Source organism: Artemia franciscana, chromosome 5 (assembly GCF_032884065.1).
Source record: "Artemia franciscana chromosome 5, ASM3288406v1, whole genome shotgun sequence".
In the NCBI taxonomy this organism is placed as follows: Eukaryota; Metazoa; Arthropoda; class Branchiopoda; order Anostraca; family Artemiidae; genus Artemia; species Artemia franciscana.
The window spans coordinates 44,240,560-44,266,465 of NC_088867.1; the positions used below are offsets into that span (position 1 = coordinate 44,240,560).

The following is a 25,906-nucleotide window of genomic DNA, read 5'->3' on the forward strand; positions in this document are numbered from 1 at the left end:
ATAAAGTTGGCATTTGTTTGAAGCTATCTATTGAAATAATTAACTCATTTTTTTTGGCGTTGACATTATTAGATTCTTACTAATTTCAGCTATTATAGATGGCGTTCATTTAGACGTTGAACCGTGAACGGGATACCGTGATCGGGATACCTAGTTTGTTACTCGAAGATGTCCAAAGTAAAATCGTCCCTAGAGACGTCTGATCACGAATCGTTGGAGTCTCTTACTGTCATGAATGAAAAAAGTGTTGCAGTGCTACTGGATATGTTGAAGGACGTAATAGGGTCATTCAAAGTCCCCGGTAGCAAATTTAATGCCTCCCAAATATGCAGCAGAATCCAATATCTTCACCAACGAAAAATCGAAGAGAACATTGAACTCCTCCGAATCGAAAATTCCCGTCTGAATGAAGTTGTGAATCTCCAGAAAGAGCTTGAGCGGATAAAATCGCAAAAAAATGGACAGATTTGTGTACCCGCACCCCAGCAGGCGTCTTATGCCCAAGCGCTCAAGGGTCCTGAAACATTCTCTGTGATTCTGGAGCCTGTATCTGCGGAAAAACGAAACCGTATGAATTTTGACGAAGCCATGCAAGTTACGGAATCTATCAGCCGAGTTGTCAAAGGAGAAAATTCCGATTTTTCCGTGAAGAAAGTTGTTCCGGCGAAGGAAGGTAGAGTCATCTTGGAATTGGGGTCGAAAAGGGAGCTAGAGGCAGCCATGTCAGTACTGACAGAGAAAGTGTCAGACACGAAGTACAAACCGAAAGAGGTGAAAAAGCACTTTCCAAGAATGTTAGTCAATGGGGCTCCCTCCCCTCAGGTCAAAGACGAAAGTGAAAAATACCTGCTGCAGTGTAACCCAGAAATTCAGCGGATGGCCAACGAAGGGGAAAGCTTCAGGATCATCACCATTCTTGAAAACGCGTCGAAAAGGAAAGTCGTTGTGGAAGTGAGTCCAAAGATCCGCCAATTTATACTGTCCCAAAGAGGCTTACGGATCGGTTTTATCCTTGCCTCTTGCGACGACTATGTACACTTGATAAGATGTAGCAAATGTTGCTTATACGGTCATCGGAAGACAGATTGTAGAGCGGACGAAGTATGCTCATGGTGCATGGGCCCGCACACTTATGAAAATTGCGACAAGTCCTTTTCGTCCCGCCCAAATTGCCGGGCTTGCGAAAAAAACAAACTTAAGTCAGATGGGCATGCTGCCTATGAGTTAAGCAAATGCCCGGTTGCAAAGAAGTTAACTGCTCGTTTAAAGAATAATATCCAGTTTAATTGACTCAATCTCGAGATGTGAATATTGATAAGAATAACTTAACAGTGCTTCAAATTAATTTGCAACATTCTTATTCAGCAACCTTACAGTTGCAAAAAACAATAGAAGAACTGAAACCGGATATAGTTCTGTTGCAAGAACCGTATGTAAATAAATTTTGTAAAATATCATGTGTTCCATATAGTTACAAGTGTTTTTCTAAAATTGACACAGATAAGAAATTTTTTTTGTGCTGCCGTATTAGTGAAAAATAGTCTAAAAGCTGACGTACACCATAACCTCTCGTCTAATGAATGTGTGACAGTTTCAGTTTATTTGAACATTAGAACTTTGACATTCTGTTCGGTATATTGTCCTCCTTCGATGCAGCGATTGAAAGATAATATCAGTTGTTTAGACAAGGTCAGACATTTTGCTAATTACGTTGTTGGGGGGGATTTTAACGCTAAAAGCCCTTTGTGGCTGAGTAACAGTCAAACTGACAAGAAAGGCAAGGAGCTTGAAGATTTTTTTGCTAGTAAATCATTGTTAGTAGTGAATGATCCTAGTGAGACAACGTATGGGCTACGCAATACAACTAGCCCAGACGTTACTGCTGTAGGTACTAATCTTGTTCAAAGTGTAAAGTGTTGGAAAGTTCTTGATGAATACCCTTCTCTTTCGGATCACTCGTACATTTTATTTACTTTGGAGTTTAATTTTCCCATATTTGAGACTGAAGAGCCAAGATACATTTATAAGAAAACTAAATGGGATACTTTTAGTGCTACTTTATTACGTGGAATCGATGACATTTATTCTCTACCTATGTCCTCGGTGGAGAAAATTGATTGTGCTACTAATGAAATTAAGAATTTAATGCAAAAAGCAACTAAGGAATCGACCCCTCTTAAAAATAGTCACAAACAAAGCAAATATTCAAGGTGGTGGAACCAAGATTTGACAGATTTAAGAAAGAAGTACAGACATGCTCAAAGGGTCTATAAGAGACTTGGTACCGTTGAAAGCGAGCAAATAAAGAATCAAACACATCTAGATTATAAAACAAAAATTTTTGCAGCGAAAAAGGAAGATTGGAAAAAGTTCTGCGAAGAAAAAGCTAGTTTGGACCCTTGGAACACTATAAATAAAATTTGCAAGTTAAAAGGCTCTGCGACTCTCCCAGTTCATATTTTAAAACAAGATGGGTCGATGACAGATTCACCTAAAGAGGCTGGAGAACAACTTCTAGGTAAATGGTTTTCGTCAGATGATAATTCTAATGACAGTGTTGCTCAAAAGTTGATAAGAAATGAAACAGAAAATATCTCTAGTGAAAATCAGGATAAAATGGAACCTATTACCATGGAAATTTTACAGGATGTTATTAAGTCGATCAAACCCATGAAGGCTCCGGGACCTGATGGTATAATGAATTTTACTATAAAGAAAAATATTAATGTTTTATCACCTACTTTGTTGAAGCTTTTTAATAGTTGCCTAAAGACATCATATTTTCCTGTCCTTTGGAAACAAGCAAACATTATAGTAATTCTTAAAAAAGGGAAAACTAATGATGGTAACCCCGGTTCTTATCGCCCGATTAGCTTGTTGTCAAACATCGGAAAAATTTTTGAACGGATTATTATGAATAGATTAGATAAACTTAGTTTGGATAATTGTTGGGTTTCTAAAAGACAATTTGGGTTTTGCAAGGGTAAAAGTACAATAGATGCAGTTGACAATATGGTAAGCGTTATTGAGAAAAATAAAGAGGAAAAGAAATTCACACTTTGTCTTTTTTTTGACATTAAAGGAGCATTCGACAATGCATGGCATCCAGGTATTTTAAAAAAGCTCAGGGATAAGAAATGCCCAATTCAATTGTTAAGATTAGTGAAAAGTTTTTTATCAGATAGGACGGTATCATATGGAAAAGATGTATCCCGGAAGTTGGAAAAGTCTTGTCCGCAAGGATCAATTTTGTCTCCTTTTTTATGGTTAATCAACATAAATGACCTTTTAGAAATGGATTTTGGTGAAAATTGTACGATTCAGGCATATGCTGACGATGTCACTGTAATTTTAACAGGTAAAAATATTCTGTTTTTAGAAAATTTGGCGGAAAAAAACATTTCAGAAGTTTGAAGTGTGGGCTGCAGAAAACAAACTTACTTTCGACCAACGTAAAACAGAAGCTGTATTGTTCACAAACAAACACAAAGTTCCTGTTGTAAATCTTTTTTTGGAGGAGAAAAAATTAATATACAACAAAAGGTCCGTTACTTAGGAATTATTTTAGATAGGAAACTTTTATGGACTGATCATGTCTCTTCCCGAGTTACTACTGCAAAGCAGTATTCGACGAGACTCCTTTGGGCAGCGAAGATGACATGGGGTCTCAAACCACAAGCTTTAAGAAAATTATATAAATCAGTTATAGAAAGTACAGTTTTGTATGGGGTATCAGTTTGGTTTTCAAATCTTAGAAAAAAAAATATTTTACAAATGCTACAGTCTGCTCAAAGAACTTCAATGATAATAATCTCAAAATCTTTCCGTTCTGCCCAAAATGACGTAATTACGGCCATTGCTGGGGTATTGCCAATTTCTTTCCGAGCGACTGAGCTAGCGACATTGCGCTATGCGAAAAAAGGCCGTCCAAGTCACTGGCCAAATTTCACTTCTCCTGAATTCCCCCTTTCTAAACGCTCATCCAATCATAGTACTTTCACTGATGAATCATTAGTAGATATCTTAGGCCTTTCGACAGTACGAGAAATCCATACTTCAACTTTTCATATTAATAGAAAAGCATTGAAAAATATACTTTACGGACAATGGTATGAAGAATTTAAGAATAAAGTTAGTCCTTGGTCAATTCGCTTTTTTGCTTCAACAGAAGATTTATAAGCTGTTTGCAAAGTTCAGCCCTCCTACCATCTAACGCAGATTATTACGGGTCATTGCAGGCTAAATTTCTTTCTTCACCGAATAAACAAAATTGATACGGAGTTGTGCCTTTGCGGTGTAAATGAAACTTGTTCCCATTTTCTTTTTGAGTGCCCTATTTTTGTTCGTGAACGTTTAGAATTAATATTTCACCTTAATAGTATCAATGTTCCTTTTCCGTTTAATCTTGATTTGATTTTTAAATTTAGGAATGTTAGAAATATTTTACTGGAATACATAAGAAAAACTAAACGTTTGGATTTGGGGTTATAATCTTATTTAAAAATATGTGGATTTTTTTATGTCTGATAATGGAATTCAGTGTGTATTATTTAGTTTGTCTTTTTGTTTTTTTTTCTCTTGTTTAGTTAGATTGTATGTACAAAATTATGTGTTTTGTAGTTTATTTTAGATGTTTAGTTTTGTTTCTTTGTTAGTCGTGAAATGCCGTAAGGCTAATTTTTTTTTCTTTTTCTTTTTTTCCATAGTGTTTAGCTTTAGAATAGAAAGTGAAATACTTTTTGTAAGTCGAATCACTAAATAAATTCATTCAGGCGAAAAGCCCTATAAATACGTCTTTAGAGTAACAGAGCCACCGCATTCTCTAAAGACCTGTAAATAATGCAAACTGTCAATTGTTTGGCTCTGCAGTGAAAGAAAAAAGGTGAGGGGGCATTTCTGATGTACGGTGCCTGATTGGCTTAAAAATGCCATGGGCCTTTGTTTAGGCCGAAAGGATCCCATGCTCTTTGAGGTATAAGGAAAGTGTTATAAGGCGTAGATATGAACCGGAAACATTTTTGTCCGACCAGCTCTTTAATTTTCGATTTTTTTGGGGTTTCATTTATTCATTCATAGAGATATCTGTTCTTTTTAAATTTGAATTATGTTAAATTTGATTTCTTTTAATATGATAAATTTTTAAAATTTGACATATAACATTTAAAATTTGACATATAAGTTTTAACATTAAAATATAACATATATTTAACATTTATAAATTTAACATATAATATATTTAACATTATAATTTAACATTTATAATTTTAACATATAAATTTAAAATTTTAACATATAAAATTTAACATTTTTATGTTAAATTTAACATAATATGTTAAATATGTTAAATTTTGATTTCTTTTTGATTTTTTATGTTAAATTTGATATATTAAATTTGAGTTCTTTTTAAATTATGTAAAATTATATCTGCTTGTATTACGTATAAGTTTGAAATTTTAGTAGCTCTTGGCGTTTCAAACAGTTCGTGGTAACAACTGTAGTGGCGACAATGGTAACAGCTGTTCGTGGCGAACTGTAGTAAGGAGCGACCCGGCCCAATAGTGCCCGAAACACTAAAAAATGGAATTTTGATACCAATAGTTACATCCAAAGAATCGCATTTTAATGCTGATTTTAAATATATAAGTTTCGTCTAGATTAGTCTTACCCATCATAAGTTACGAGCCTCGGAAAGTTTGCCTCATTTCTGAAAACACCCCCTAAAAGTCATACGATCTTAATGAAAATCACACCATCAGATTCAGCGCATCAGAGAACCAAACTGTAGAAGTTTCAAGCCCCTATCTACAAAAATGTGGAATTTCGCATTTTTCACCACAAGACAAATCACGGGTGCGTGTTTATTTGTTTTTTTGTCTGTTTTTTTTTTTCCAGGGCCGATCATATCCACTCAGTGGTCCTTGAATGTCGCGCAAGGTGTCATTCTAACGGAAATTAAAAGTTCTAGTGCCTTTTTAAGTTACTCAAAAAATTGAAGGGCACCTAGGCTCCCTCCCACGCTCATTTTTTCTCAACATCTTCCGACTAAAACTATGAAAAAGCCGTTTAGCCCCAAAAAATTAATATGCAAATTTCGTTTTAATTATTGATGGTCTCGGAGAGCCGAGATCAAAACATGCATTACTTCAAAAACGTCCAGATATTAAACAAAAAAATAAGTTTTTTTAAATGAAAGTAAGGAGCGACATAAAAACTTAAAACGAACAGAAATTACTCCGTATATGAAAGGGGCTTTTCCTCCTCAACGCCCCGCTCTTTACGCTAAAGTTTTTATTCCTTTAAAAATAGAACCGTAAGAAGGAATCAAACTTTAACGTAAAGAGCAGGGCGTTAAGGAGGGAACAGCCACTTTCATATACGGAATAATTTCTGTCCATTTTAAGTTTTAATGCCGTTCCTTACTTTCAGTTAAAAAAAAACTTGTTTCCTTATTTAATTTCTAAAAGTTTTTGAGTTAATGCAGTTTTTGATTTTGGCTCATGGTACATGATTTATTAAAACAGAATTTGCATTTAGATTTTTGCTTTTTTGGCAAAATTGCTATCTCAAAGTTCTGATCGGACAATTTTTAGAAAAAGGGGCGGGGAGGGGGCCTAGTTGCCCTCGAATTTTCTCGGTTACTTAAAAAGGCCACTAGAACTTTTAATTTTTTTAGTATAAAAATTGTTAAGAAATTTGTATTAATAATAGATATACGTAACTTACGAATTAACTTACCTAAGGAACTTTTATATTCGTATATTTTTATAACGTATATAAGGGGGAGGGGTTCAGCCCCTCGTCAATACCTCGCTCTTTACGCTAAAGTTTGAATCTTGTTCCGATTCTTTAAAAATGACCCCCTGAATAACAAAGGCCGTTTAATTATAATAAATAGATCTTTTGAAAATCTTTTGAAGTTACTAAAATACTTTACCGTAAAGAGCGAGGAGTCTAGAAGGGGGTGAATCCCCTAATATACACAATAATTTGTGTTCGTTTTAAGTTTTAATGTTGCTCCTTATTTTCAGTTGAAAAAACTTGTCTTTTTTAATTTAATTTTTCAATTTTTTTTTAATAATGCTGGAAAATCCAGCATTCCCTTCATGTAAATTCTCTTCCCCCATGAAATATTCCTCCATGGAAATTTCCTCCTACGTAGCCCCCAATCCCAAGAGAACCCATCACAAGAAAAATTCCCCCTAAATCGTCTGTATACTTCCCAATAGCCAATAATATATGTAAACAATGGGCAAAGTTCATAACTTGTAGCCTTTCCCCCTGGGGACCCTGGGGGATTAAGTCATCTTAAAAGACATAATTATTAGATTTTCGTCTTTTCTGAACAAATTGGCTATCTCAAGATATTGATCTGGTGACATTGGGAAAAAAATGAGCGTAGAAGGGGGCCTAGTTGCCCCCCCCCCAATTTTTTCGGTCACTTAAAAAGAGCATTAGGACTTTTAATTTGCTAGAATGAGGCTTCTCGTGACATTCTAGGACCACTAGGTCGATACAATCACCTCTGGGAAAAAAATAAAACAAACAAACAAACATGCATCCGTGATCTTTCTTCTAGCAAAAAATACAAAATTACACATTTTTTCAGATAGGAGCTTGAAACCTCTACAGTAGGGTTCTCTGATATGCTGAATCCAATGGTGTGATTTTCATTAGGATTTTAAGACTTTTAGTGGTTGTTTCTCCTTTTTTTTCCAAAATAAAGCAAATTTTCTGAGGCTTGTAACTTTTGATGCTACGAATAAACTTGACAAGACTTATATACACGGATTTTTAGAGTAAAACCGTATTTTAGAGTTCCAGTTACTATTGAGCCGGGTCGCTCCTTATCACAGTTCGTTACCACGAAATATGGGGTTGACACAGTTTTCTTGAAACACTTAAGGCTCTTTTTTAAAAAAACTTAAAATAGCCTAGTTACATTAAGTACTTTTGATGTACTAAAATGTCATTGAGGTTTAAGAGTCAATCAATTTCAACATCATTGCTTAAGGCTGTTTAAAATTAAATCAACAGTGGAAATAGGGTAAAATTTTATGTCGGAAACTATTCTACTACTATTGGAGAAGGAATTTATTCACATTGTGACTAAGAAGGAATGGAATTTTTTTTAATGGAATTTTATTTGATAATGAGAAACCTGCTGGGAGAGGTAGGTTTTAAAGAAAATCTACATGGACGAAAAGTAGATTCTAAGTGTATTAGTGAAGATTTTTCATATATATTCTTTTAATATTTTACATAAAATATCTTTTTTATCCAATCCACTCATTTGAATCAAAGTCAAGTAGTTGTGGGCATCAAACCATGTTTAATTGTAGAAAAAGCCAAGACAGATAGTTCGAGTGAGTTAGGGGCAGATCTGGCATAAGCCCTTTTAAGGATTGTATAAAAATGATATTATAGAATTGTCCATGGAATTTTTCATGGAGGGCGTGATGGATTTCCCGATATTGTTTAAAAAACAATCAGAAAACAAGTTTTTTCAACTGAAAGTAAGAAGCAACATTAAAACTTAAAACGAACAGAAAACATCAAACAGTTCGTGGCAACGAACCGTAGTAAGGAGCGACCCGGCTCAATAGTAACCGAAACTCTAAAAAATTGAATTTTGATACCAATAGTTACATATATAACATTCACCAAGATTAGTCTTACATATCAAAAGTTACGAGCCTGAGAAATTTGCCTCATTTTAGAAAATAGGGAAAAACACCCTCTAAAAGTCATACAATTTTAACAAAAATCACACCATCAAATTCAGTGTATCAGAGAACCTTATTGTAGCAGTTTCAAGCTCCTATCTACAAAAATGTGGAATTTCACATTTTTTGCCAGAAAACAAATCACGGATGCCTGTTTATATTTTTTTTGTTTTTTTTTCCAAAGGTAATCGTATCGACCCAGTGGTCCTAGAAGGGAAATTTTTCGAACGGAAATTAAAAGTTCTAGTGCCCTTTTTAAGTGACCAAGAAAATTGGAGGGCACCTCGGCCCCCTCCCACGCTCATTTTTCCCCAGAGTCACCGGATAAAAATTCTGAGATATCCATTTTATTCACCGTAGTCGAAAACCCTAATAACTATGTCGTTGGGGCCGACTTACTCCCCTGCAGTTCCAGTGGGAGGGGCTGCAAGTTACAAACTTTGACCTGTGTTTACGTATAATAATGGTTACTGGGAAGTGTACGGACGTTCTGAGGGGGACTTTTTTGGCTTGGGAGGGAGAATTGAGGAGGGGGGTTACGTGAGAGGATCTTTCCATGGATAAACTTGTGATGGGGGAAGAGACTTTCAATGAAGAGGCACAGGAGTTTTTAGCATTATTAAAAAAAAAACAATGAAAAATTAAATATGAAAACTTTTTTGCTACTGTAAGTGAGGAGCAGCATTAAAACTTAATATGAGCAGAAATTATTGCACATATGAGGGGTTTACCTTCTCGTAATACCTCGCTCTTTACGCTAAAGTATTTTTAGTAATTTCAACTATTTATTCTACGGCCTTTGTGATTCAAGGGTCATTCTTAAGGAATTGGCACAGAATTTAAGCTTTAGCGTAAAGAGCGAGGGATCGACGAGGGGTGAACTCCCACATATACGCAATAAAAACATACGAATATAGAAGTTCGTTACGTAAGTTAATTTGTAAATTACGTATATTTTTTACTAATGGAAATATTCGTAAAAAAAATTAAAAGTTCTAGTTACATTTTTGAGTAATCAAAAATTGGATGGCAACAAGGCCTCCTCCCTCTCTCCTTTTTTCTCAAAATCTTCTGATTAAAACTATGAGAAAGCCATTTAGCAAAAAAATAATAATATGCAAATTTCCTTTTAATTATTTATGTGCGGAGAGCCGATCAAAACATACATTAATTAAAAAACATCCAAAAATTAAATAAATTAAAACAAGTTTTTTTAAATGAAAGTAAGGAGCGACATTAAAACTTAAAACGAACAGAAATTACTCCGTATATGAAAGGAACTTTTCCTCCTCAACGCCCCGCTCTTTACACTAAAGTTTTTTACTGTTTTAGGAAGTAGAGTTAAGAGAAAGAGTCAAACTTTACCGTAAAGAGCGAGGCGTTGAGGAGGAAAAGCTCCTTTCATTTCGTTTTATGTTTTAATGTCGCTCCTTACTTTCATTTTTAAAGAAAACTTGTTTTTTTTATTTAATTACGTATATGAGATGGGTTGCCTCTCTTCAGTAGCTCGCTCTTACGCTAAAGTTTCTTTTTTAACTTTTACAAGAGGCTATAATTCTAATTAAATAGCCTTTTTAATTTATGAGTCATTCTTAAACAACTAAAATAAAAATCAAACTTAGGTTATAATAAGGTTATTATTAGTCTAAAGAAAGTAAAATGAATATGCAAATTTTGTTTGAATTATTCATGTACGGTGAGCCAAAATCAAAACCTGCATCAATTCAAAAACGTTCAGAAATTAAATAAAAACACTCTTTAACTGAAAATAAGGAGCGACTGACCAACAGAAATTATTCCGTGTATGAAAGTGGCTGTCCCCTCCTCAACGCCCCGTTCTTTACCTTAAAGTGTTTATTGTTTTCAAAAGTAGAGTTGTGACTAAGATTCAAACTTTAGCGTAAAGAGCGGGGCGTTGTGGAGGGGGCATCCCCTTTCATATACGAAATAACTTTTTATTACGTATATGAGGGGGTTCGGCCCCTTGTCAAGACCTTGCTCTTTACGCTAAAGTTCGAATTTCGCTCCAATTCTTAAAGAATGACCCCTGAATAACAAAGACCTTTTTATTGAAATAAATAGCTCTTTTGAAAGTACTAAAAAACATTAGCGTAACGAGCGAGGTATTAATGAGGGGGCAAACACCCTCATATACATAATACAAAAACCAACATGAAAGGGAAGCGTCCGTTTTTTATATTCGATAGAATTTTAGGTTATGTATTTCTACTGTTTGAGATAATTATAGAAAGTTTAAGATGCTTATCTCTTGTTTTACCGATAGGTTTTCTAGGTAACCAAAAACCACACTTTTTGGCGATCCATCTGGGGCCAAAAGAAAAGTAGAGTATCCTCGAGTAAATAGAAATGAGGCCTCAAGGAAGTATTTAACTAAAGATAAAACTTCATTGGTGGGAGTTAAGACTGACTCTTTGAGCAGATTAGAATGGAGGAGGAATGTGGCTCTTGTGGATTTAATCAAACGAATATTTACAAGAAATTCGACACTAGAAAGGCAGATATTTCAGTTAAAATGCAACACTTTGACGATATCAGTTGACGATATCAGGTTTGACGATATCAGTTTTTGACGATATCAGGTTTGACGATATCAGTGTCAGTGCCATTCAGACTCGTTATTAGCATTGCCATTTAGTTTTTATTCAATTATCAGTGCATAAGAAGTACAAAACTTACATCAATTTAAAAATGTATAAAAGCGCACCTTCTTATCCCTAGCACGTTATATTTTTACCACAAAGCCTGCCAAAGGGGGACAGTTCCCATTTACTGGAAGTTCAGCTCTAAAGGTGGCCACTCCCCTTTGGTAATCGGTTTTAAACGGAAAATTGGTAGATCGGTTTGTTCCTCATCTAGGGATATCCCAAACACCGAAAACAAGAAGAACAATAGGGAATTTCTCCTGTCATAAATATACCTATATACAGAAACTGCCACAAATAGACCTATGAGATCAGCAGCCAAAAACGCAAGGCTGGCATTAAAAACGTGTTTTTAAATCATTCTCTTTCATTTCAATGAATTGCCTCGTTATATCACAATTTATTTAGCAGTTACGGTTGAAATTTGTTGATGTAAGGATGCTGGGACTGTTTTGAAAATTTGTTCATTTTAGTTTTATTGATTTTATCCTGTTGTAAGTTTTTTCGTCTTATATATTTTTGTATTGCCGAGGACGGCCCTTGGTAATAGGGCCAAAATATTCATTCTAATTTGTTTCTCACTGTCTTGAAAAATTCCCTATTGTTCTTCTTGTTTTTGGTGTTTGTGATTGAAAGGCAGTGAAGTATTTGTCGCTATCTGGGGATATCCCTCATTCTTATGGTCATTTCCCATCTAAACCCATAGTTTTTAATTTAGAATGTAAAGGGTATAATTGGCTAGCCAGCTAGTGATTTTAATCCAATATTCGCGATAAGCGGAAAACCTCCAGACCAATATTCATTAACCAACAAGGATTTTCTAGGCTCATGAAGGCTTTTCTAGGCCTAGGCTCATAAATCATGGCTGCTTGTGGAAAGTGCTCCCGACTGGTGGTTTTTAATGCCGAAGTCAAATAATTGCGCTTATGTCCCTATAATAACTAATTAATTACTCCGTTTTCTTTACTGTAAATCAATAACTTCGTCAAATAAATGAAATTTTGAAAACCTTGCAAAATCAAAGCTGAGACCCAACTGCAAATGTCGGTCCGTTGAGGCTAGTTAATTAGGACAATTGAGGCGTGGACAGATATCAAATGAATTTTTCTCTACTTAATACTCGCCGTGGAATCCACTATTTGGTCTTATTGGCAAGCTTCGATTTCCATTTGATATCCACAACTACAACTTATTTTTGCCGGTAGGACATGTCTTATCGCAAATAGCCCTTCAGTTTCAAATAATGAAGATTTGCTAAATGTTCAGGTTCAATTTACCAACTTTGTTTCCCCTGATTGACAAAAATAAAAATCCTTACTTAGCTTCACTTTTTATTGGTTACCGGTTCAAAAATTTATTTTTCCAGCCGGTTCAATCTTGAATTTAGTAAATAATGTCTTCCTGTTTTTGTGCTAGTAAAAATAGAGGCTTCTTAATATGCTTTAATGCATTTGTACTCAAAGCAGCTTCTTAATTCGAAAAATCAGTGGAAGAAACTTTAAGAATTTTTTTTTCATTCAGACATACAAGCCGGAATTAGCATCGGGACATTACTTGATCTCTCTCGCTTGACATAACTTGCTATTTCTCTTCAGAGCTTAGTTTTATTGACACTCCCTGGTGAAGTCTAGACTCCTTATCTGTTGAAGCAAAATATTCAATTCAACTCTGACATTAGAAATGACCGAAGACTTGCTGAAAGTTTGATAGGGAAATAGCGAGAATTCAATTAAGGGGGAATTAAAGTACTTACTAACCCATGTAAGGCTTTGTTCCGGAGACAGACGTGGCTCTCTGCTTTGGCGGCAAACAAGTAGCTATATTGAAGTCAGTAAGATGGACGTGACCTGAAATGGAAATCTGAAGAGTTTATGTTCCCCTATTTTATTTCGAAAGTGTTTTGAAATTGTTAATATCACTAGGAGCTTGCTATTGCTAACTGCTACAAATGAAAATCACAGAAACTACACATTAAACTAACAATACTTTTTTTTAAGACCGATTGTTTGTAGGAAGAAAGACAAGATGGTTTTTAGGAAGGAAGCATGACTATCCGGGGGCAAACACTTTTTTTTCAGGGTACACTCAGAGGACACTTCAAAAATTCTATTGGTAACCCTTATCAGGTTTTACTAATAAGGAATGCCGGAGTCAGCACGCAAGGGTTGAATTAGTAAAGAACAAAGTGCCTCGTCTTTATTACTGCTGATTTTTTTTTACCACTTTATACGGAAAAAGGGATCATACAAAATTGATAGAGGCTCTTATTCGATTAGAAATTGAAAGCTTGAGTCCTGTCTCAAAGACCAATAGTGATTGGAGGGCTATCAGCGCTGTTTTGTCCCTAGGTACCCCACATCCCCCCAAGGTACCGAATCAAAATCTTGAGATACCTTACTATTAAAAATAGTCAAAAGGTCCAGTAAGGATGCCTCAGGGATCAACATGGCCCTAACCACCCCAGGAATAGTGGCCTCCAAAATTATGTAAGTAATTCATTCATTATCCAAAGACATAATTTTGATAGAAAAGGCAGAAATGTTTTGTTTTGTTTTTTCGGTAGGGTTGGAACTCTTAAGAACTTAGAAAATTACAAATAATGCTTTAGTCTTTAGAGGGCTTACAGGGAGCAGTTATCCGATTCTTTTTTGTTGCAGTTTCTGTTCGTTTTAATTTTGACAAAACTATTCGTTTTATTTTCTGGTCTTTTAAGTTTTATTTATTCATTCGTAATAATTTCTGTTTGTTTTAAGCTTGACTTCCTGTATAATTTTATATCTGGTCGTTTTGGATTTTCTATTGCTATTTGATTCAATCTGAAAAACTTTTTTCTTCATATTTTCAAATTATTAAAATGAAAAGAACTAAGCTTTTGGCAAAAGTTAGTTAGAAATTGTGTCTGTCAAAATTTAAAAGCACTGAAACTCCGAGCGTTTGGGGCGGTAAAAAATTGTCCAAACGATACCTAAAAAAACTTTTCCCTAATGGTCAAACCGTTAGGGACTTTTATGGCATTTGCTGCAAAGCTAATGTAGCAAAGCACAGAGACTTCGAGGTGAGATTAAATAAAAAAAAAAGTTTTTTTAAATGAAAGTAAGGAGCAACATTGAAACTTAAAACGAACAGAAATTACTCCGTATATGAAAGGAGCTTTTCCTCCTCAACGCCCCGCTCTTTACGCTAAAGTTTGACTCTTTCTCTTAACTCTATTTTTAAAACAGTAAGAAACTTTAGCGTAAAGAGGGGGGCATTGAGGAGGAAAAGCCCCTTTCATATACAGAGTAATTTCTATTCGTTTTAAGTTTAAATGTTGCTCCTTACTTTCATTTAAAAAACTTGTTTTTTTTAAATTTAATTTCTGGACGTTTTTGAATCAAAACGTCCAGAGAGCCAAACGATCTTGGCTCTCCGCACATAAATAATTAAAACGAAATTTGTATATTAATTAATTGCAATTAATCACAAGATTTTGAGAAAAAAAGGAGCGAGGGTGGCGGCCTAGTTGCCCTCCAATTTTTTGATTACTTAAAAAAGTAACTAGAACTTCTAATTTTTTACAAACTTTTCATCCTGATTTGAAACTCCTGCGCCCGCTTCATTGAAATTCTCTTCCTCCATGACAAGCTTCTCCACGGAATTATCCTCCCACGTAAACCCCCCTCAAATCTCCCCTCTAAACAAAACATAATCCCCCTGAAAACGTCTGTACACTTCCCAGTAACAATTACTATATGTAAACAGAGGTCAAAGTTTGTAACTTGCAGCCCTCCCATGGGGACTGCGGGGGAGTAAGTTGTCCCTAAAGACATAGTTATTAGGTTTTTCGACTATGGTGAATAAAATGGCTATCTCAAAATTTTGATCTGGTGACGTTTGGGAAAAAATAAGCGTGGGAGGGGGCCTAGTTGCCCTTTAATTTTTGGTCACTTAAATTAGGCACTAGAACTTTTAATTTTCGTTAAAATGAGCCATCTCGCGACATTCTAGGACCACTCAGTCGATACGATCACCCCTGGGAAAAAAACAAACAAAAAAACAAACAAAAAAACAAAAACAAAAAAACATATAAACACGCATCCGTGATCTGTCTTCTGGCAAAAAATGCAAAATTCCACATTTTTGTAGATAGGAGCTTGAAACTTCTACAGTAAGATTCTCTGATACGCTGAATCTGATGGTGTGACTTTCGTTAAGATTTATGACTTTTAGGGGGTGTTTCCCCCTATTTTTTGAAATGAAACATATTTTCTCAGGCTCGTAACTTTGATGGGTGTAACTGATCTTGATGAATTTTATATATTTAAAATCAGCGTTAAAATGCGATTCTTTTTACGTAACTATTGGTATCAGAATTTCATTTTTAGAGTTTTGGTTGCTATTGAGTTGGGTCGCTCCTTACTACAGTTCGTTACCACGAACTGTTTGATTGTCAAAGGTATGAAGAGGCAAATTTTTTCAACCTATTTTCTTTTGCCATGCTGCTTAAACTGTGTTATTGTATATTATTATATCTTAGAATTATTTTCAGAAAATTTGTTATCAGAATTTACTGTATCAAACACTTCACTATAATAAGTGACAAGAAAAGTGCAACCTTTGTTAATAGAAACAGAAACACTGAAAACGGAACTTCAATAACATAACAGGACGTGTGATTGGAAAGTGTTAAGCCTGTCATTGGAAATTAAAAATGGCTGGGCCAACTGGCTACTGCAAATGATATCCTTTAAAGTATTCCATTGAATACTACACATTTAAATTGAATACCACACATTGAATACTTTTCATTTAAATAGTCTACTTCTGGAGGCAATCCTGAAAATTATATTCCATGAACTCTGCACGAACTCTGGACGATTTCATTGCTATCATGAACTGAATGAAATCTATTTCCTTTCAATGATAAATTTAATTTTGGAAAATCAGAAATCTACTGATAGAAATCAGCAGGAGCCAAATCAAGGAAGGAGGAAGGTAATGGAATCACTGGGATAAAAGTCGGGTTAAGGGGAAGGGGATGGTTCTATTTAAGTGTCTTAGGGAGTATTCGGTAAACACCAAGTTAATAGGATCAACATAGAAGCCTTAAAAAAACAACTATTGAACATCTTTCAACCCTCCTGTGTTAGCATCCTGGCCCTCACGAAAAAAAGAAAGAAAAATAAAGCGCACAACTGCTCCCCATGCTAAAAAGCAATTTTCCTTGTTTTTCAGCTTGATTCCGATGTTGCACTTTAATTTTCACCCCCCAAAAATTTCATCTTAATTTCACGTAATTTTCTAGCCCAACATGATGTGGTTTGGCATTTTCCAAAAAGCTTTCTGTACGTTGGCAAAAATCCCTAAATTTTTCGTAGGTTTCATACAGCGTTTCTCTCTCTCTCTCTCTCTCTCTCTCGTAATTTTCTAGCCAAACATGATGTGGTTTGGCATTTTCCAAAAAGCTTTCTGTACGTTGGCAAAAATCCTTAAATTTTTCGTAGGTTTCATACAGCGTTCTCTCTCTCTATCTCTCTCTCTCTCTCTCTCTCTCCCTCTCTCTCTCTCTCCCTCCCCCCCCTCTCTCTCTCTCTCTCTCTCCCTCTCTCTCTCTCTCCCTCCCCCCCTCTTTCTCTCTCTCTCTCTCTCTCTCTCTCTCTCTCTCTCTCCACTTTCTTATTTTGTCCGGAAAGTCAAACATAATTTGATATATCTATAGAATATAAGTAGAGTAGCTAAATTTCATTTACGTTATAACGTAGTTGTTATAACAATCATGAAATTAGTTGTATTGCAATAAATACGATTAGTTAATTATTGTAATGACTAATAATTTTTAGCGGATTATACTAGCTAATAAATGTTAAATGATTATCTTTTAATAATGCATAACAGATAAGGATATAATCTTTTTATTTTGTAGCTTTGTCCGGCACGGCAAAGCGAATCATTAACTTTGTGGAAATGACAAGTGAGATTCATCAAACAGTTCGTGGTAATGAACTATAAGTAAGGAGCGACTGGCTCAATAGTAACCGGAACTCTAAAAAACGGAATTTTGGTACAAAAAGACATAACAAAAGAATCGACTTATGTTGATGATTTCAAATATATAAGTTTCATTAAGCTTAGCATTAAACACCAAAGGAATGCGAACCTAAGGAAATTTGCCTTATTTTCAAAAAGGGGGAACCCACTAAAAGTCATATAAGCTTAATGAAAATGACCGTCAGATTCAGCATATCAGAGAACCCAACTCTATCAGTTTCAAGCAGAAACGTCCTATCTGCAAATACGTGAAATTGTGTATTTTTATACCAAAAGAAACATTACGGTTTTGTGTATTTATTTTTATTTTTATTTTTCCACGAATAATCGTATCGACCCAGTAGTCTTCGAATATCCAGACAGGGCTCATCCTAACGAAAATTAAAAGTTCTAGTGCCCCTTTGAAGTGACCAAAAAGATTGGAGGGCAACTATGCTCCCTCCCGAGACTTTTTCTCAAAATCGTCCGATCAAAATTTTAAGACAGCCTTTTTGTTCAGCATAATTGAAAGGCCGAATAACTATGCGCAATTGGAGATATTATGACCCCCACAGCCCCTGGGGAAAGATTTTTAAGCTATAAGATTTGCACATTGTTTACTTATAATATTTGTTATTGGGAGGGTGCAAACATTATGGGGGGGGACAAATTTTCTGCTGGGGGAATTTTCCAAGGGGACAATTTTCCATAGGGAGGTAAGTTTCCAGGGTTGAATTTTTTAGAAGAGATTTTACACTGGGGGGATTTTTTCAGAAATTCTATACGAAATTCTTCTCACGTCCTGCATTCTCTTTGCCGAATTGTCTAGAGAATATATTCGTGGGGAAGAAGGATTTTTTTCGCGGAGTTGGAGCCAACTTTTACTAGCCTAATTCCCCCAAAAAATACCTCCACAAAAAGTAACTTCCCCGAAAACACCCCCTGCTAAAAATACCCCCAGCGGAAAATACCCCTCCGGAAAATTCCCCCGTGGGAAATACTCCCCCTGTGGAAAATACCCCCGGAAAATACCCCCTGGAAAATTCACCCCCCTCCCTTTGTGAAAAATATGACCTTAGAAAATCCTCCCTCGGAAAATATCCCTCCCCAGAAAATACCATCCCCACGCAGGTGGTTGGTCTCCAATCCTTTTGGACCTTAAAACAAGGACTAGAACTCTCAATTTCTCTTCTAATGAGAATACTCCAAAGTTTCTGCGACCATGAGGTGGAGATGTGGATGATGAAGGGACATTCCCCTCCTATACGGAATAAATTCTGCTCATTTTAGGGCTTAATGTTTACTTTTTTTTAATGTTACTCTTTACTTTCATAATAACAGCGTAGACCAAAAATACTCCTAGGAATCAAAAGGGAATAGATATCGATTTCACATTTTTGATGCGTTTTTAAAGTTTCCTTAGCCCCCCCCCCCAAAAAAAAAAAAAAATCTTTGCTGGGAAATACTCTTTTGCTGGCTTTTTGCTGGAAAACTTTTCTACGGAGGAGGGGATTACCGGCATGATTTTAAAAACAACAAGATATTAAAGTCTTTTTCAAATGAAAGTGCGCCGAGAGGAAATTTCCACCTGAGTTCATCCGCAAGAAATTTTCAGGATGGAATTTTCAGTTAGAGTTGAATTATCTACGGATTATTTCCCTGGTGGAAGGGGGGTATTGTACGTGAAAAGAATTTTCCACGTAGAAATTTCTCGTCGGGGGAAGGAGTTTGTCATGGAGGGGGAGCCGGATTTCCCAGTATTATTTAAAAAGAATTAGAAATTAAATTCAAAAAAAAGTTTTTTTCCCAACAGAAAGTCAGGAGCAACCTCAAAAACAAACAGAAAGCACTAGTATAAGAAAGTAATAATTTCTTGAAGTCTCCTCAAAACCTTGCTCTTTAAGCTAATTTTTTGACTTTTTGTCCTTATTCCTTAAGCACGATTCCTCAAACACAATGGCCGTCTTGTTTAAGTTTTTAAGGACGAAAGCGTTGTCAAATTCTATGAGTTTATTTTTCTTATCTTTCAAGTGTTAAAACTACCTTAAATCACCACTAATAAATAAATGAAACCCAAAGCGAACAAAAATTACAGCAGATAACCTATTCAAATTCAAAGCGGGTAAAAGTTGAAAGGAGTGGGGCTGACAACCCCCATGTCTTCTCAAGACCAGAACATAATTTGTACTTTACTATAAAAACAAGAGCAAAAAGCTAATATGGCACTTGTGACGAGGCTGGAAGAGCCAAGAGCTCATATGCTCTAGCAAAGCTGGAAATCAGAAAATCAGAGGCTTAATGCCGGTTGGGATTTAAAACAATAACTCCGAGTCACGAGGTCCTGCTAAATATCAAAATTCATTAAGATCTGATCACCCACTCGTAATTTCAAAATACCTCATCTTTTCTAATTTTTCCTCTCCCTTCAGACCCCCCCCCCAGATAGTCGAATCGGGGAAAACGACATTATCAAGTCAATTTGTGCAGCTCCCTGACACGCGTGCCAATTTTCATCGTCCTAGCACGTCCAAAAGCGCCAAACTTGCCAAAGCACTGAACCTCACCCCCTAACTTCTCCAAAGAGAGCGAATCCAGTCCAGTTATGTCAATCGAGTATCTGCGACATTTGCTTATTCTACCCACCAAGTTTCATCCCAATCTCTCCTCTCTAAGCGTTTTCCAAGATTTCCGGTTTGCCCCTCAAACTCCCCCCAATGTCAACAGATCTGGTTAGGATTTGGAATAAGAGCTCTGAGACATGCTTTCCTTCAAAATATCAAATTTCATTAAGATCCGGTCACCCATTCTAAAGTTAAAAATACCTCAATTTTTCAAATTTTTCCGAAAACATCCCACAGCTCCCCCAAAGAGAACGGATCCGTTCCAATTATTTCGATCACGTATCTAAAACTTGTGCGTATTCTTCCCATCAGGTTTCATCCCGATCTCTTCACTCTAAGCTTTTTCCAAGATTTCCGGCTTCCAAGATTTCTCTTTTCCCCCTCCAACCCCCAACGTCCTCAGATACGATTCTAATTCCATCTGAGACATAAGATCCTTCTATATATCAAGTTTCATTAGGATCCGATCACCCATTCGTAATATAAAGATGCTTCAATTATCACGTTTTCCAAGAATTCTGGTTTCCCCCTCCAACTCCCCCCGATGTAACCGGATCTGGCCAGGGTTTAAAATGAGAGCTTTAAATCACAAAACCCTTCTAATTATCAAATTTCATTAAAATCTGAATACCTGTTCGTAAGTTACAAATACCTCATTTTTACTAATTTTTCCGAATTACTCCCCCTCCTTCCAACTCCACCAAAGAAAGCGGATCTGGTCCGGTTATGTTCGTCACGTATTTTGGACTTGTGCTTATTCTTCCCACTAAGTTTCATCCTGATCTCTCCGCTTTAAACGTTTTCCAAGATTTTAGGTTTCCCCCCTCAAATCCCCCCAATGTCGCAAGATCCGGTGGGGATTTAAAATAAGAGCTCTGAGACACAAGGTCCTTCTATATATGAAATTTCATTAAGATCCGATCACCTGTTCGTAAGTTAAAAATACCTCATTTTTTCTAATTTTTCCGATTTAACCGTCCCCCCACTTCACCCAGATGGTCGAATCTGGAAAATGACAATTTCTAGTTTAATCTGGTCTGGTTCCTCATACACCTGCCAAATTTCGTCCTAGCTTACCTGGAAGTGCCTAAACTAGCAAAACCAGGACAGACAGACTGACAGACAGAGAGACCGACTGACAGAATTTGCGATCGCTATATGTCACTTGGTAGATATCAAGTGCCATAAAAAGCTCAAATAACCACATATTGTCAGTGTAATATACATATTCTGATATTTATTCTTTATTGCCTTAATACTTCTTTATTTATTAAAGTAAAAAAAGCGAAGCCATTTAAAATGTATTTTGTTTTTAGTAAAGTGGAAGTTGTGTCCTGATCTTGAGAAGGCGTTGCGTTTGTTAGCCCTACTCATGTTGCTTTTGCCTGTTTTAGCTTGATTCGATTATCTATTGTATTTTTTGTTCGTATTGGGTTTAATTTATTTATTGACTTTGATTTGTGGTAGTTTTACGGTGGGAAAAATATTTGAATTTATTTCTACTCATTTTTGGCTTAATTGAGCTCTTTACTATCTTTTGGCAAATTTATTTTGCGGAAAAGGTCTTTTAAATTAATTTCTGTTCGCTTTTTATTGACAAAGTCTTTTCATGGGAAAAAACATTTTATATATTTTTGTCTTTTTCTATTAAACTCTATAGTATTTGACTTTGAGGGTTATTTGAGTTTATTTCAGTTCATTTTGGTTTAAGGAAGCTCCTTACTTTTCATTAAAAGCTTGTTCTGTATGTATCCCATTAACAAATAGTATGTGTAAATAATAAATTAAAAAAACAAGTTTTTCAGCTGAAAGTGAGCAGCACCATCAAAACTTAAAACGAACAGAAATTATTACATATATGAAAGGGGTTGAATAAGAATTTGCTGGTTCCCAAAGCCATCTATTCTTTCAAAGGAAGGCTAAACGCTCTTAAACTTTTTGGTTCCATATGTTTCAGCTTTATTTCGATGATTTTTCGCCTAAGTTTTTTTTTCTTCTTCTTGTTTTTTAATTTGGCACCTGCTACTGCCAAAAATTGCTGAAGTTCATATGGAAGTCTTTTCAACAAAAATGGATTTGCGGATATTTCTTCTAAGTTATGATGTGTAAATTCCTCTCTTTGCCTTTCCTTAGGACTTCTCAACGAAACTAAAAAAAAAAACTCAAATAAAATTCTGAAATTTGGAAAACTTTCTTTTTCACGGGGGCTATTTTCTGCAGGGGGTATTTTCCGGAGGGGATGTGGGGTAGTTTCTGGGGGTATTTTCCCGAAGGGAGTATTTTCAGTGTTTTTTTCTCCGTGGGGGTATTTTCTGGGGGGAAATTTTCCGCAGGGGGGAGGGGGGTGGAGTATTTTCTGCGGGATGGTATTTTCAGAAGGACATTTTCCTGGGGGATATTTTACGCGGGGGGATATTTTCCGGGCAGTATTTTCCGGCCGGAATTTTCCAGGAGGGTATTTTTCAGGGAGGGGGTAGACACCTAGAGCCAATTTTTGAGAAGGTAGGGTAGTCGGGGCGTATATGCTTGTAAAAGATGTTGAAAGTTTTGTGTATTGTATTTACTCGAGGGGGAAGTGGGTAGAACACTTCTGACGTAGTATGCATTGATTCATGGATTTTTTTAAGCATACGACTTTTCTTCATGTGTGAATTATTGCCTATTAAATAGGGTTTTTGAAACAAATTACGTGTAAGGGGCTTTAAAAAGGACTAAAGTTTTTTCTAGACCTTAAACATAGTTTACGACATGTTTTAGTAGTCTAGTTTAGAACCCTAGTGAAAACTGTTTTACGGCTTAAAGGCCGTGGGGAGTTTTTGACCGATAGTTTCGAGTCCTTTTTTTAACATTAAATTATAAAAATATGTTTTTTCAGCTTAAAGTAAGAGCCAACATTTAAACTTAAAACTAACAGAAATTACTGCATATGGATAGGGAAAATCCCCTCCCTCACCCTTCACGCTAAAGTTTTTTTTAGTACTTTTCAAAAAGCTTCTTATAGTTTCAATCGTCAGTTGTTTTTCAGGAATTGTTTTTGAAGAACTAGGACGAAAAGTCAAAATTTACCGTAAAGAGTGAGGTGTTGAAGATGGGCCACTCCCCTCATATACGTAAAAATTTCTGTTCGCTTGAAGTTTCAATGTTACTCCTTCCTTTCAGTTGAGAAAAAAAATTTCTATTTAATTTTTGATCTTTTTTTTATACAATACTAGAAAATGTGGCTCCCCTTCCACGGGAAGATCCTCTAGACAATTCAGTGCCGGTGAAAAATCGCCCCGAACAATTAACATTAACATTTCGATCTGTAAAATTGAGTCAGCCAAGAGAAAGTAAGATAAGTAAAAGTTCTGCAAAATTCCCCTGGAGAAAAATTTCACCTGAAAAGTTCACCCCTGGGAACTTCCCTCCCCATAGAAAATTCTCTTCCGAAAAATGTATGCATACTTCCCAATAACAAATACTGTACGTAAACAATGGGGAAATTTCGTAGCTTAAGGACCTTTCCCCAGGGGCCGTGGGGGATCGCATTATCTCCAAAAGCATAGGTATTGAATCTTTCAACTATGTTGAACAATATGGCAATCTCCAAATTTTTATCGAACGACTTTGGCGAATAAGGGACGTGGGAGGGGGCTAGCTGCCCTGCAATCATATTGATCACTCAAAAAGGGCACTAAAACTTTAAATTTTATTGAAATGAGCCTTCTCTCAATATTACAGGACAAGTGGTTCTATACGATCACCTGGGGAAAAACATACATAAAATAAAGATGTATCCCGGATTTTTTTTGGCAAATACATTTTTGCCACATTTTTTAAAGATGAGAGCCTGAAACATCTACAGTAGCGTTCTCTGATACGTTAAATCTGATGGTGTGATTTTGATTAAGATTCCTTGATTTTTAGCGGGTGTTTATCTTTTTTTCGAAAATCAGGCAAATTGTCTCAGGCTCGTAGCCTTCGATGGACAAAGCTAAACTTAAAGAATCTTATATACTTAGAATCAAATAGTTCGCGGTAACGAACTGTAGTAAGGAGCGACCCGGCTCAATAGTAAACGAAACTCTATTTAACGGAATTTTTATACTAAAACATTTATCAAAAGAATCCGATTTTTTTGTTGATTTTAAATATATAAGTTTCGTCAAATTTAGTCTTTGTCATCAAAAAGTTACGAGCCTGAGAAAATTTACCTTATTTTGGAAAATGGAGGGAGACACCCCCCTAAAAGTGATATCATCTTAACGGCGAAAATCACAAATCACAAAATCACACAAGTTCCTATCTACAAAAATGCGGAACTTCGTATTTTTTGCCAGAAGACCGATCGCGGGTGTGTGTTTATTTGTTTTTTTTCAGGAGTCATCGTATCGACCCAGTGGTCCTAGAATGTCATAAGAGGGCTCATTCTAATGGAAATGAAAAGTTGTAGTGCACTTTTTAAGTGACAAAAAATTGGAGGATGCCTAGGCCCCCTCCCACACTCATCTTTTCCCAAAGTCAACGGGTCAAAATTTTGAGATATCCATTTTGTTCACCATAGTCAAAAACCATAATAATTATGTCTTTGGTGATGACTTACTCCCCCACAGTCCCCGGGGGAGGGGTTGCAAGCTACAAACTTTGACCAGTGTTTGCACACAGTAATGTCTATTGGGAAGTGTATAGACATTTTCAGGGGGCCTTTCTTTGGTTTGGGGGAGGGGGGTTGAAGGGAGGGGGCTGTGTGGGAGGATATTTCCTTGGAAGAATATGTGATGGGGGAGGAAAAATTCAATTAAAGAGGCGCAGAATTTTCTAGCATTATTATAAAAAAAATATTGAAAAAATAAACATGAAAAAGTTTTTTCAACTGAAAGTAAGGAGCATCATTAAAAATTAAAACGAACAGAGATCATTACGCATATGAGGGGTTCTTCTCCTCCTAAATACGTCGCTCTTTATGCCAAAGTGTTTTAGTAATTTCTGATTCATTAGGCCCTTCTGATTCAGGGGTCATTCTTAAAGAATTGGGACAAAATTTAAGCTTTAGTGTAAAGAACGAGGTATTAAATTGGGGACAAATCCTCTCATATACATAATAAAAATATAAGAATATAGAAGTTTTTTACGTAAGTTAATTCTTAAGTTACGTATATTTAAAATATATTAAAGCCATTTAGCCAAAACAGAATTAATATCCAAATCTCATTTTAATAATGTATGTGCGGAGAGCCAAAATCAAACATGCATTCATTCAAAAACGTTCAGAAACTAAATAAAACTATTTTTTTTAAACTGAAAGTAAGGAGCGACATTAAAACTTAAAACGAACAGAAATTACTACGTGTATGAAAGGGGCTGTTCCGTTCTCAACGCCCCGCTCTTTACGCTAAAGTTTTTTACTGTTTAACAAAGTAGTATTGAGAGAAAGAAACAAACTTTAGCATAAAGAGCGGAGCGTTGAGAAGGGAATAGCCCCTTTCATACACGTAGTAATTTCTGTTCGTTTCAAGTTTTAATGTCACTCCTTACTTTCAGTTAAAAAAACTAGTTTTTTTTTTATTTAATCAGCATAATAAGCCAATTCTTTTGATGTACCAATTGATATCAAAATTCTATTTTTTAGAATTTCGGTGACTACTGAGCCAAGTCGCTCATTACTTACAGCTCGTTTCCACGGACTGTTTGACTACCCCGGCAAAATACCCTGTAGTGACAAAGTGGATTGGTTATCTGCTTAGAAATAAGTGGCCTTGGGCTCGATCCCCCTTCCACAAGGTTGAAAGAAAGGCCTGCAACCTGTCCCTTTAAATACAAGGGGGCCATTTGAAGCCCAATGTTCCATCAATTTTTATAAGGGATCTCTATCCTATACTTTATCCGTCCACTTTTAAAGCACCCCTAAAGTTAT

At 35.8% G+C, this 25,906-nt stretch overlaps 1 protein-coding gene across 3 annotated transcripts in view; it reads right to left on the minus strand.

Moving 5' to 3' along the window:
- The window catches only part of LOC136027462 (serine/threonine-protein kinase 32A-like), a 194,768-nt gene that overhangs the window by 78,853 nt on the left and 90,009 nt on the right, over positions 1-25,906 (minus strand). For all 3 annotated transcript variants that reach the window (XM_065704751.1, XM_065704752.1, XM_065704753.1), the window contains one exon: positions 13,144-13,233. In XM_065704751.1, coding sequence (XP_065560823.1) covers positions 13,144-13,233 — 90 coding nt within the window. The remainder of the gene's footprint in view (positions 1-13,143; positions 13,234-25,906) is intronic.